This window comes from Abramis brama (assembly GCF_963993115.1).
Source record: "Abramis brama genome assembly, chromosome: 7".
Taxonomy (NCBI): domain Eukaryota; kingdom Metazoa; phylum Chordata; class Actinopteri; order Cypriniformes; family Leuciscidae; genus Abramis; species Abramis brama.
This window is the reverse complement of record NC_139969.1, coordinates 5,781,299-5,796,209: the sequence shown is the minus strand read 5'-3', so window position 1 is coordinate 5,796,209 and position 14,911 is coordinate 5,781,299. Positions and strand designations below refer to the sequence as shown.

At 36.5% G+C, this 14,911-nt stretch overlaps 1 protein-coding gene across 1 annotated transcript in view; it reads right to left on the bottom strand.

The window, feature by feature from the left end:
* The window catches only part of cntnap2b (contactin associated protein 2b), a 42,166-nt gene extending 31,202 nt beyond the window's left edge, over window positions 1-10,964 (bottom strand). Inside the window, exon 1 of the mRNA XM_084119086.1 lies at window positions 10,634-10,964. Within this exon, the coding sequence (XP_083975212.1) occupies window positions 10,634-10,712 (79 nt within the window). The 5' untranslated portion in view covers window positions 10,713-10,964. The remainder of the gene's footprint in view (window positions 1-10,633) is intronic.
* Between the last annotated feature and the right edge of the window lie 3,947 nt (window positions 10,965-14,911).

Below are 14,911 nucleotides of genomic sequence, written 5' to 3'. Positions count from 1 at the left end.
TGGCTCCAAACTCACACACCCGTCCACGTCCACCTAAACACTTCAGTGCAATGATCATGAATTCCTTTGAGTCTAGAATTAGAGCGAGAGGGCGATTGCTCAGAGGATATTCTTTGATCGAACACCAGAGCACTCATATATTGATCGTGATCTTCTCCTGGGATAAACCTTTCATTTACCCAGAGAGCCTGTGAATCTCATGGATTCGATGCTGATCTCTCTCTTCAGCCTCAGCTGCTGTTTAATAACTCAGATGACTGATATCAGCCCTACAGCAGGCAAATGAGAAATTACTAAAATACAGCCAGTGAGAACATTTTTGAGAACTATGGAGAATAGCTTTTCCATCACTGGAATAAATTATATTTTAAAATATATTCAAATAGAAAGCAGTTATTGAAAAATAATAAAGCAGTTATTATGAAAAATATAGTAAAAACAGCACTGTGAAATATTACATTTTAATAATATTTCACAATGCTGTTTTTACTGTATTTTTCATCAAATAAATAATACAGCCTTGGTGAACAAAACCGTCAAAAACACTTAAAAAACGTATTTATTCCAAACTTTTGACTGCTAGTGTGTGTGTGTGTATATATAATAAATATATCAATAAATCCATTTTTTTTTTTTTTTTTTTAAGCACAGTTGGCCAATACTTCATTTAGGGGTAAGAAGTTCGAAATACGTTCGCAGCGGTATACTGTGAGCAGACATCCCAATGCCGCCCACACTGCTGAGAGCGACGTTTAAATGAATATGTAAATATGCGCGCTTTCCTCAAAATTACAAAATAAACACACAAACATACAAAAATGATGGCACTGAGAAAACAGCAGTTAAGAAAGCATCTGATCATTGCAATTTGGATGTTTGCATGAGCTCTGCAAATCTGCACTCCAGTCAAGTAAATCACTTTATTTATATGTGACCCTGGATCACAAAACCAGTCACAAGTCGCACGGGTATATTTGTGGCAATAGCCAACAATACATTGTATGGGTCAAAATGATCGATTTTTCTTTTATGCAAAAAATCATTAGGATATTGAGTAAAGATCATGTTCCATTAAGATATTTTGTAAATTTCCTACCATAAATATATAAGACATTTGTTTTTGTGAGTAAATGCAGCACAATCGCGAACATAAATGGACAACTTTAAAGGCGATTTTCTCAATGTTTTGATTTTTTTGCACCCTCAGATTCCAGATTTTTAAATAGTTGTATCATTGTCATATCCTAACAAACCACACATCAATTGAAAGCTTTTTTATTCAGCTTTCAGACGGTGTATAAATCTCAATTTCAAAAAATTGACCCATCAAACATCAATGGTCCAGGGTCACATATAGCACTTTATACAATAGATTTCTTGAAACCAAACAGCTTTACAGTAATAAACATGAAAAAAAAGTGTGTCAGTGTTGCTTTCTATTAGAATTACACTTCAATTTCTACTATAAAGGAGCTCTCTAGTGTTTATACATTCTGACCTCGACGGACTGAACAGAGGAAATGAACCGGAGAAGATTTCCACGTCAAAGAGGGCGGAGCCTCAGAACCACACCCGCTATTACATAATCACCACGGACCAATGGCAGTTCGAAGGCGTTTACCATCCAGTCATAAAAATGGAATTTTGTAGATTGGCACATAATTTGGCAAAATTCAGATGAATAAATCAAAAATAGCACAGCATACTAAATCAAATCATGACATGGGCTAGACTGTTAGAAACCACAAGAAACCTCAACAGGACTGCTATTGAAATATGAAGTCTGCATGTTCTAAGTGTCTCTATTTTATTAATTATTAAATTGTTAACATTTTATTCAATAAAACATTTAAAACAGAATCCAGAAAAATTATAATGTTGAATTTGGGAAAAAATAAAATGGATTTCATAGGGCATCCTAGTAATCTCAACAAGGTCTGTGCTCAGATCTGCCATAATACCAAAAGTCTACAATCAAATGTCAGAGATCTCAATATGAACTCAAACATTGATGATCAAAATGATCTGAACTGCTCCACATTCATTTTATAGCTCTATACTTTTACTGTATGTCCACTATTGACCCATTTATGTCTATTTTTATTTGTATTTCTGCACCACTAGGATCACCAGAGTTGCTGAAAAATGACTCGAACAGTATCTTGAACAATCTACTTTTAAAAAGTAGCACTCACCCCTCTATGATCCACCACAGAAAACCCTTTCCCAGCAGTCTGTTCCACTCTCTGAGATCTGTCCTTATTCTGCCTCCCCAGCTCATTACACACAGCTCTAAAACAACAGGTTTAAATTGACTTTGAGTCTGCTGAGTCGAGGTTGTGTCAAAAATAACTCTTGTGTCCTCTAAAAAAAGATAATGATATTTTCAGGCTCCTGTTCTAAGTAGCGCTACACACTCATCTTCAGTTTGTGCAGTGTGAAGACTCTTACATATTTTTTATGTGTGTTTGGGGAAGACGTGAAAATGCTAAGAATGCTGGGTAATGAAATCAGTCCATGATGTTCATAGCCATGAAATTGACTTTTTCTAGGGTTAGTGACCCTGTTCCAAAACCTAGTGAGCTGCCTACCTAGAAGCTGATTACCACCAAATTTAATTTCCACTTTAAAAGAAAAAAAAAAGAGAGAGAGAGAGAGAGAGAGAGAGAAAAGGAGCAGAAATTCAGGGATATTTTGTTTCCAATGTGTGCTGTAAAAAATAGACCAATCTCAACACACTGGGCCATTTGACCAATCAGAGAAGAGAAGGCTCTCGGAAAGGAGGGGTTTAGATAGCACAGAGAACTATATTTTGCAAGCACAATACATTATATTTTGAACAGAAAATAACAATCACAAAAAAAAAATTTGTTTGAGCAAAGAAAAAACGATTCCGTGCTCAATAAATGTATTTGCTTGTTTGCTATTATCCATATTAACGTGCAATAATAACCCCTCTCACGCAGTTTACTCAGGTGCTCTCTCACAAACTTATTCTCTGCGCTCCTGTCAAGTCCCTCTCTCTCTCTCTCAACCTCTTAATTCTGTGCGCGCTCAACTCTTGACACACACGCTCGCTCAACTTGCAACAGCGTTACAAGTGTGCCACAAAATCAACCAATCGGAAAATTAAAGGTCAATTGTGATTGGCTGTTGGTCTCCAATCAAATCGCTAGTAGAACCAAAGCCCGTCTTGTAGAACTATCCATAGATATCCATATATATCCATATATCCATATATAATCCTTTATTATATGATATCTGACTATCTACACAGCATCCCGGAAGCTTACTGAAAAAAAAAAAAAAAATCGAAAAAAATAACTGACTACAGCGAGACTAATGGATTAAAACACATTTTGGTAAGTTTTTTTAAAATTATTATTATTAACTTAAAAGTGCCTTGTTAGTTTTGTGTATTATAAATTTTAATACACAAAAATAATAATTAAAATAATTATTATAATGGTGGTTTTCTTTAGATCACAGACATTACAGACATTAGCCTATAGTTGGAGGGCAAATTTTGTTTAATTGTTCGGAAAATGACAGTTTTAAGAGTGAGGTCATTGTGTGAGGTGATTGACAGCTATATGTGACAGAGGAATATTATGACACTCCTCCAGAGATTCATCTTATAATTTATAATGCTGTTGTGTTGTTTAACTTACAATATTATATCTCCTATTGTGACTAAACTGGTGTGACATTTAGGTGTTGCTGTTCTGATGACATTGTCTGCGGCTGTGCTAGCGTTAGAATGCTTGAAAAGGATAAGTCAAACTAACTTTAGTCACAATAGGAGATATAATATTGTAAGTTAAACAACACAACAGCATTATAATACACAAAACTAATAAGGCACTTTTAAGTTAATAATAAATAAAAAATACTTACCAAAATGTGTTTTAATCCATTTTTTTTTTTTTTTGCGATTGTTAATTTCTGTTCAAAATATAATGTAATGTGCTTGCAAAACATAGTTCTCTGTGCTCAAAACTTACAATTACTCGCTCAGGATTGAGGCACACATATAACGCCATATTTAGAGAGACTGAATCTTTGAATGAACCATTTTCAGACTCTGTGAGAAATGAGGGGATGTGCAATGTGTATTGTGAAAAAAATAAAGTGTTTTTTGGCCTTGGATGCATGTAAACCTACTGTAGGAGACTAGAAATTAGGATTAACAAAAATTAGGATATAAATAGAATAATAGGGGCACTTTACCCCAAACGTTTGAACAGTAGTGTAAGTATAAACTTGCATTTTACAGTGCAAGCAGAGACCTGCTGCTTCTATGAGTCGCAGCACTAGACGAGATTGAAGTGAACCACATGAGAGATTGAAACTGATACCACAGATTCACTTTTCCCGTTCCAGTTTGGCACAGGTTCCATTATAGAGAGACAAGGCAGCTCGCCAGGTTATGGAGCATAATGCGTGTTCTCCAATACTAATGCAGCGATCTTAGGTAATGGAAAGATAGATAAACAGAGAGTGAATAAGACAAGAAAAACATAAAGACATATTGGTCTCACTGAAATAGTAAGGCAGTTTGTATTTGGACCGATTCCTCAGTTGTCAAATATTTGGGTTCTTTATCAGCATTTGTATGGATCACTGAGCCAGCAATGTACAGTCAATGGCCAAAGAACGAGTCTCACAAAGCCACACTTTTGACTATCGGCATAAATCTGGCAAAGAACCACCCAGTTAGACTGGAAAGAGGCGGCCAGAATGACATGCTTTAGGAGCAGGTGAATCTGAAATCGATGACACCATAATAATACAGCAGCCTGCAACACGGTCTGAGCTCAGTCAAAATACTGTACAGAGAATACTGAGGAAATCAGTGGAAAAATGTGTGAGGCCAGAATTTTGTGCAACCGAAAGAAACTAGAAAAACATTGAAAAGTTCAACTTTGATGATAATTTGGCAAACCTACAACGAACAGAAGAACGGGCAGGCAGAAAGATAGATAGATACAGATGGACAGATAAGAGAATGGATTGATCGACAGACAGATAGATAGACAGATAGATAGATAGATAGATAGATAGATAGATAGATAGATAGATAGATAGATAGATAGATAGATAGATAGATAGATAGATAGATAGATAGATAGATAAATAGATAGATAGATAGATAGTAGATAGATAGATAGATAGATAGATAGATAGATAGATAGATAGATAGATAGATAGATAGATAGATAGATAGATAGTAGATAGATAGATAGATAGATAGATAGATAGATAGATAGATAGATAGATAATGGAATTTAGGCTGTCACGCTAATTTGCCGTTTAGTAAATCTGGCCCTATGTGCGCTAAACTGAGGATCATTTATCATTGCTTTGGCACAGAAGACATTCAATGACTACATCTTTCAAACTACATTAATTTTTTCTCACTCAGACACAACCATCTTCTAAACTTTATGTACCTACAGGTTAATTTGCATGTGGTGTAGCATCCACCAAGAACACCCTAGCAACCGGATAGCAATGCCCTATAGCAGCCACAATGGTGAGTTTAGGTCACCTTAATGAAATTACTGGTGTATTTTCCTATTGGTGTATATATTAGTGAGGTTCCCATTCATCAATCTATCTAATAATCTGTCAAACCATCTGAGAACACAATATGACCGCAGCAATGCCTTCAAACATGGATGTAACAGTTGAGTTGACCAAACCTGAACAAACAGTCCCTGCTAGCAAACACCTCCTACCACATTAGTAATTAGAAATACAGGCACTGTCTGGCTCATGCACAGTCATATAATTCCATACTGATCATCTTAAAAACAATATCTTATTTCAATCATACCTGCAGTAACAGAAGCATACAGAATAAAGAGAAAATTAAATTATTAAATGGGAGGAACAAATCAATGTCAAAAGGAGATAAAAAATTTTGATGAATACTGATGAATACTGACATATCAATTCAAGTATTAGCCACAACAATGAAAAGCCACCAGAGTAAAAGGCATTACGAGTCGAATACATGGAAATTGCAACTTAAGCGAGATGTTATTCATGCATATGAATGCTATCGACTGCAGCTCTCAGATCAAATATGGAGAGGTTTGACGTCATGGTGTTTAATTAAAAGATACTTGAGAACGTACGACGTGATATTATAAACATCCAACCTCCACTGTGCTTCTGTCTTTCCATGAAAATAATAACAGATACTCAAATATAACTTCCTGATACTCACTTACTGCTCATCGTCTCAAAAAATGCAGGAAAGTGGGAAAAGAAGACGTTTTTTATCAGCAAATTGTAAAATGCATAATTCACGCCTGCTTTTAAAACCACGCGGCACACGTTTTCAGTAACTATACACCCATAAGAGTAAGACAGAACTAGCGGAAGAATGCAAAATGATTGTATTATTAAAATATATTTAATATTTCATGGTTAACTCTGCCATAGTCTTGCAGAAACTTTTGCAAACCTTGCCAAACTAGTTGTTCCTCTGTTGCAGTCTGTTACCTTGCCATGTCCCAGGCAGTCTGTGGATGTGCTAGAACACTGCAGAATCTTGTGAAGGAACTTGAAACGAAGTTGGTTGAGTATGTTAAATCTAACCTACAGATTCTACATTTATGATTTAAAAGTATGTCATTTTATGCACTGCAAAAATCATATTCTCAATGAGCATTTTTGTTTTATTTTCCAGTTAAAATATCTGAAAACAGGATAAGTTTACTTCAGAAACATCACTAAGATGACAAAAATGTTTTGGTTTTTGGGTCTGGAGTTAAATCTGAGCGGTTACGCTATTTAAGTGAAAAATATCACACATATACAAAAAGTTGTCAACGTTATGCTCAGTTTCTGTTTTCATAGACTTCACTTTGGTCAAGTGTCTTCCTTGTTCATATTCCTGCCACTCGTTGGTCTGCTAGGTTACCGCCATTATTAATTTGTTTGTTTCAGCTGTGTCTGATTAATCAATGACTTGAAGATAGTTAACGCCACGTCAACTACTAACCATTCAGAAACGTCCTGTTGCATTCTACATGTTGTCACTTCTTCTTGAGTCTCTCCATCATTGTCCAACACCGCCGGTTGGAACATAAAAGACAGAACAGTTTCTGACATTTTAGTGCATGTCTGCAAGCTGCTAACACATGATCTCTCGAAGCTCCGCCCTCTGTGCCGGGAGCAGCAGCTCATTTGCATTTAAAGGGACACACACAAAATGACGCGTTTTTGCTCACCCTTAAAAAGGGACAATTTTAACATGCTATAAAAATGATTTATTGAGAGATTTGATGAGATTTATTTTACATCTTGCAAAAAGGGGTATTACCACCCCTTTAATTGTCTGGTCACGTTTTTGCATATGTGTGTGTTATTCTGCTACCTGTTTGGATTATAATATAAGTATCTTTGTGTTGGAACCTTAATCTTCTCTGTCTTCATCTGCCTGCTTGCACACACCATAACAAAAATCTTTTTCTAAATAAAAGAATAAAAGTATTAAAAGCCTCTCAGTCTTATGGGGATTTTGTTTGGGATTTATGGTCATGAAACAAGACATTTTTACCAGTGCAGTATTAACAATTTGAGTCATTGGATTGATAATCCCATCGAAACTACATAGAGTGAGTATTAAGACACTAAAAGCTGTTACACTCATGGCTGAATCCAGCTCATGTGAGCCAGCATCTGTTCTGAGTCAACATGTTTAATTACCTTTGTGGTGTAAGATGTCAATTATGAAGCTACAGTCAACAGCCACATCTTGAATTAATGAGTTGACAGGTCATCGCAATTGGCCTTTGTTAGCCTCCTCTTGCTCTCCAAACCACATCTGTTCATGGGGGATTGCCTATAAATTGGGATTTGATTGAAAACATGAGCTCTCGAAGCCCGGATGGGGAGGAGGGCCTGCCGGAAGGCTTTGTGTCGTTCACGTCTTCCAGGGTGAATCTGTGATTCAGATTCATGGAGCATGTTGGGACTGTGGGTGATAATCAGATAGGGGGAGTAAATGAAGGCTTTATACCTAGAGGTGTAATGGGGGGAATCTCACAAAAATCTTGCCCACATCACATGTCCTCCCAAAATTAAGAAGAAAAAAAAATATTTTGTATAAAGTAAATTAACAGGACCGTTAAAGGTAAAAAACATTATTTTTATGACAAGTAAGCACACTTTGCCCCAAATTCTCATTTCTGTAATGAGTTTCAATTTTGTTTTGTTTTTAATCGCTTGCTAGATTCTATTAATGTAATTTCCAAAATCTTTACTGTATTAAGGCAGTAAAAATGCTACCACAATGTATAAATATTTTAAAATTGCAATTACTACATGCGTGTGTATGTGTGTGTGTGTGTGTGAGTGTGCCTAAACACCAATGTTGTGGTGAATGTCCCGACAAGGATAGTAATACCAGTAAATACCGAGACATTTTTTGGGTTCCATGAGGAAAACAGCTTATAAATCACACTAATTTATGTTTTTTGAAAATGTAAAAATGCAGAAGGTTTTCTGAGAGGGTCTCATACATGATATCTGTAAATACAATCCACCTATCTATAGTTTCTGTTGTTTTAAACACTTCTGCTGTCTTTGAAACTGCTCTCCCATGATGAACCTTCGACTAAATGTGCACCTTGTTTATGAACGACCAGCAAACCAAACTAACCGGCAACCTAACCAAACCCTGGAGGTGTGACGATACAGAAACGGGGCGTGAAGTGCTTTGGAAGTGTGTGCTTGGGACACGCGGAGGCTTTTGTTCACTCGTGTCCATCTCCGGTGGACAAAGGGAGGTGCCTGGAGAATGGGGGAGGGGTGAGATGACGGGGCGGCACGAGCTACCACAAATCAACATGGCAGGTGCCCGAATCTAAATGAGCTTTCTCATTAGCATCACAATACACAGCGCTACTGATCTAGAGGCACTGCAACAACCAATAGGAGAGCTGAATCAGATCGTATTCATCTCTGTCTGTATTGCAGAGCAGAATTAGGCTATTTCATAAATGTTTTATAGGCACAGTCAGAATAAGGATAAATTTGAATTAAAGTTGAATTTTCCCAATAACATATTTTCACAGATAGACTTTTTACAACTTGCCACCAAGAATAACAATTACTATATTAGAGCCACAAGTATGGGGAAAAGCTAAAAATATTCATTTTTGCATCAAAAACTTTTAATGCATTGTTTGATGTCTAAATGTCTTGACTCATGCTGAGTCTTTAGTTTAATGGATTCAAAAGTGTTACATTTGGCTTCTATAAGTAGCCTATAAGTGTGTGATCATTATCATTTCTCATTAAAATGTTGCCATGGTGGTTAAATAAGATTTTTCTGACCAATGGAGATGCTGATTTGATTGATAACTGGAGGTTATTCCAGTACACTTTATTTACTACACTGTAAAATAAAATTGTAAATAAAACAGATTATTGAAGTATGTTAATACTCCGTAATACTATTTCAGTCTTTCTACTTCTCATGTTTAATGTGTTATCGTATTTTGTGAGTGAAAATTGTTTCAAATGAAATACTAAACCAATTTCTTTCAGAGCCTTACAATGCCAAATCTGGTATAATCTGAATGTATTTAATGAATTTACATTTTACATTCTAATCTGAGATGGATGAACTAACAGTAAACTAATCCACCGTAGGAGGCACACGACACGTGCTGCTCCACATTTTCTCCTGGTGCATCTCAGGTTTCTGTGATGCAGTTTTGAGTTTTAGTTATCCAACATTTATAATCCCCTCAATCGCCCCTTTTTATTTCTTTGTTTTGTGTATATACTATATTAAAGGGCGCCAACATGTCCACATATCTCTTTTAAGTATTATTTATTAATGTGTTACCCCAAGCGTAAAATGAGGCTACATGTTATTGCTGCAGAACCATTTCTTCAGACAGCTTTGACCTGTATTCTCCATTAGTATATGCCACTGATCTATAATAGCCAGAGGAAAACGACTACAGCATCAATACTTGACTACACCAGGGATTTTATTTAACATAAATCTGAACTAATAAAATCAGCAATTATTTAATATGCCTGAACCACCGTAAACACAGACATTAAACAAGAAATGTAATTTAAAGGGTCAGATTAATTAGATTTAAATAATTCCTTATGGTTCAACTTTGCATTTTTTTACAGTGATGTAATCACGATGTATTTAGAAATATACACACGCTCTTATCTATTTTTTGAGTCAAAAAACTTTTTGAGAGCCACATACTACACCAAGTGAGCATCATATTTCATAATCATAAACAAAGCTTATGAAACACCCACACAGAAAGGGCAACAGAACAGCAAAACGTTGATTTTCCAAAGATACTCCCATCATGCAACCAGAAGAGCATTAATGCATGAAATCTCATACGACCATATGGCGTGAAGCCTATAAATCAACTTCTGATGTCTTTTTTTAATTAATAAACCTGTTTGCATGGTTTAAATTATATCATTTTATTCTATTTCAATCAGCTCATTTAAAAGTGCAACATAATAAAGTGTTGATGTTGAATAGATGAAGAGTCACATGCTGACGCATAATAAGATCATTGAACACACACATATACACACACACACACGCACACATTCATGTACTCACGGGCTCCTGCGCTGAGCTTCACATAAACACTCCATATCCACAATATCAGCGGCACCTCCAGTCCGACAATCCGTCGCATTCTCACTTTTTTCCGATGTAAACAAAGAGAACCGCGACGTTTTGTCCTTCCTTCACTCGCACCCTCCCTGCACGGAAGGGAAGCCTCAGGACTGGCGCTGTTTCTGCGAGATATACGTGCGCAATACAGCCAGCTTTCCGTATCTCCCAGCAAAAAAAGGTCTCGGAAATCGCATTGTTTGTCAAAGCATCTCTTGGAGGAATATCGTTCCACTGAATGCTCGCATTGTTACACCAGAAGAGGGTTTCCGGGACGGTCGCTGTCCAGGTGCTGAAGTTAATGAGGTCTCACGTTCCCCCCTCTGCGGGTGAAAGTGGTACACTCCACCTGCACAGTAATGCTTAATGAGCCGCTGAAATATATGAACAGAGGGGTGGGAAGTTCTTAAAGGGCAAGTATGCAAAAATAAAAATTATGTCTGCGTTTATGTTACTTGCCGTCATGTGGTTCCAAACATGAATGTTTTAACACAAAACAAGAGGTTTTGAAGAGTATTCATGCTGTGAATGGGGGAAAGGGGTCACGCATAGTGCACATGCCTTGTGCACTCCACTCCAAGTCTTCTGAAGCCATATAGCTTACTGTGAGAAATAGACTGTTTTAAACGTACACTGATAATCTCAATTAAACTTTTTTTTTTCCTCATTTGCACTTGTGGGGGCAAGATACTCTCATGTATCAAGATACTTCCATGTATCCCATGTGATCCGTAACACGAGAATGAACCTCACTGGTTCTTGCCGAAGCTCATACGTCATGCGTAACACGAGAATGAACCTCATTGGTTCTTGCTGAAGCTCATACGTGATGCGTAACACGAGAATGAACCTCATTGGTTCTTGCTGAAGCTCAAACGTGCTGCGTAACACGAGAATGAACCTCATTGGTTCTTGCTGAAGCTCAAACGTGCTGCGTAACATGAGTATGAACCTCATTGGTTCTTGCTGAAGCTCAAACGTGATGCGTAACACGAGAATGAACCTCATTGGTTCTTGCTGAAGCTCAAACGTGATGCGTAACACGAGAATTAACCTCATTGGTTCTTGCTGAAGCTCAAACGTGCTGCGTAACACAAGAATGAACCTCATTGGTTCTTGCTGAAGCTCAAACGTGCTGCGTAACATGAGTATGAACCTCATTGGTTCTTGCTGAAGCTCAAACGTGATGCGTAACACGAGAATGAACCTCATTGGTTCTTGCTGAAGCTCAAACGTGATGCGTAACACGAGAATGAACCTCATTGGTTCTCGCTGAAGCTCAAACGTGATGCGTAACACGAGAATGAACCTCATTGGTTCTCGCATACTTGAGCTTCTGTGTACCACAACTAATGTGTGTGAATAAAAGCCTAAATTCAATCTGTTCAGCATATAAAGCAATCACGTCCCTTCAGAAAATCTGGTCAAACTGCTGAATCATATGGATTAGATTTATGATCTCTTTATGAACTTTGTGTTCCAAGAGATGAACGAAAGCATTACGGATTTGGAACGAGATGAGGGTGAGTAATTAATGACAGAATTTTCCTTTTTCCATTTAAGAAAAGGCATTCATCAAATGAAACTGATTAAAAAAATCAAATGGGAATAAAAAAAATGCTCTATTAGAAAACATAATATCTAAAAAAGTTTAATCCTTTTATAAAGTGAACTAAACTGAGAATATAAATGTGAAATCTACATGATTTCACTGAAGATGCCCTGGGGCAATTAGCGGAGGCCTTTGGTAATCAAGAATAAGACTGTTTCCAAGTGGATAATGATGAAACAAACGGTGTCTGGTGAAGCGCTACAGTTCAGCCTTTCCCTTTAAACTGTCTTCAGAAGGCAGCAGCTTCCAAAACAAGGCAATTTGATAAGCACCTGCAATAAGAGTCACCATTCAGATCTGACACCAATCTAAAGACCTGATTGTTTAATGAGAAATAACACGCCAACATTTGCTCTCTGACAAACTACATGCTTTAGTCAACAGAAATAAAAGAGTAACCACTAAGAGGCGACAAAACACCATCTAGTAAAAACTTGCAGCAAGCCCTATATTTTTTGCATCAGGTGCATACAAATCATGGCCATTGTTTTTTAATGTAAAAACAATGTTTTGCTATTAAACAAAACAGAAGGGCTGCACAGATTCAATGAAATATGATCATAAAACAAACAACAGACGTAAAAGCCTTCTGGAGTCAAGCTAAAAAGTTTTCCACATTCCACTCTGTCATTTGAGCTGTAAATGCATGGAAAACAATTCAAGCTAATCTAATTTACTGTAATATACATTGAAGGCATGCAGGTTTAAGATGTTAGACCACATCTGAAATGGATTGCAAAACAGGAAAGCTAGATGATCCATGTTTTGGCATGCAAGCTGCTAGTACGCTAAAGCCAGTGAATTCTGCTTGGATAACCCCATTCAGCCCTGCAGTGTATGTCAGCATTTCACATCCACAGCCGAAGACACTTCCAGCCGGTGTAAACCTCTAATGAAATGACCTCTCTATAAATTGAGTGATCTCGGACTATATACTGACCCCAAAACAGACAGATGTTTGTGTCCAGGGTTAATCAGATGCTGTCATACAGCTTATCTGCAAGAATTCAAACTCTGTTCAGTGTAAAATAAATAAATATCTGTTTTTGCTTAATTGTCTTGTTTAACATATGACATTCCTTGCCTTGTGCATCTTAAAATTCAAACAAGAAACATTCATGCTGCCTTCTCTCATTTTAAGCCTCTCTCTCCAGCATATACTCCTTCTATTTATGCACAATATATGTTTGCTATGTTGAAACACATTCTGTATTGATGAATGAATGGTTGACTTACTGTTCACTGTTTCCCATAATGCAATGCTCCTGACCTTCCATTTTCAGCATGATAATGAAGGATTCAAAAAGGAGGTTTGTTGCAATTATGCCATAGACGAACCAAAAGAGCTCTTAAAAGAGCCATTGTTTTTCTTTGTGTAAAGAACATTTTAATGATCTAATGAACCCGTTTCCACTGTAAAGAACCTTTAGTGCAATGGAAAGTTCCATGGATGTTTAAGATTCTTCATAGAACCACAGATGCCAACGCTGTAAACCTGAATAAGTTGGCAAAACTCAATAGGTAATCAGTTTCATCAAATCTGTAAAGTGAGAAACTCAGTTTAAGAAAGCAGAACTGGCAGATTTTTATTTTGTACTCATACATTTTAATTGCTCCTGAAATATTTGAGTAAGCTAACTCATTCATTTAACTGTAAATTATCATGGAATCTCAACTTAAATTATTATTAGTAGAGGAAACTTGGCTATAGCTTAACTAGCTAATTCAGCGAATGCGAACTTGTTATTTGGTAGCACAATGCTTTGATAGTATTGTATTGATGACTCAATATATATAAGTTCACAATACTCATATGTATTTATTTTTAAACTTAAATGGTTTGCCGCAATCAGTTTCCTCAATCGGTTTGAGTTGAGCTAACTTGTTGGGTTTTTCAGTGCATAGCATAACAAATGCTAAATGAGTACAACAACAATCTCCCACGTTACATTAATCTCACACAAATAACATTATATAATAATTTTAGCATTTACTCTCCCTTTTGAATGCCAAGGCAAAGCAAGCTGGGAAATATAAATCCCAGCCCAGTTCCAGTTAAATTTAAGTTTGTCTGAATTAAAAAAAAAACTAGTTCACAAAACTCAAAACAATAAAGTAATTCAGATTGCTTAAAATGTGTCATGCAGTTTTGTAAAGTCAAAAGAAAAAGGAAGTTCTAAAAACTCTAAAAAGTTAATTTGAGTGAACTAATTTGTTTAATTTAAGAAGTCATTGCACAATTCAGGAGTGATCAAACCATCAAAATGAGCTACAATCCACACACTCACCCTTACTGACACACACAGTAAGAACAGCTGAGGATGAAGAAACAAATCTAATGAAAGAGTGACTTTCAAATGGATAAATCACACCTCTAATTAAAGAGTGCTAGGCTATTATTACTTTTCAGTCCTGGCTATATACAGGTCAACCAAAATCATAGAGACATGAGGCATGAATATCTAATATTATAAAGTAAATTATGGAATCATGACTAACTCCAGTATCATTGACGAGTTTTGTACAAGCAAGAACCACTTTTAATCATGTTCAGCTTTGAGCAACTCGGGTTATGATTACAGAAAACCATCTGCTCCTGGCATTGTGAA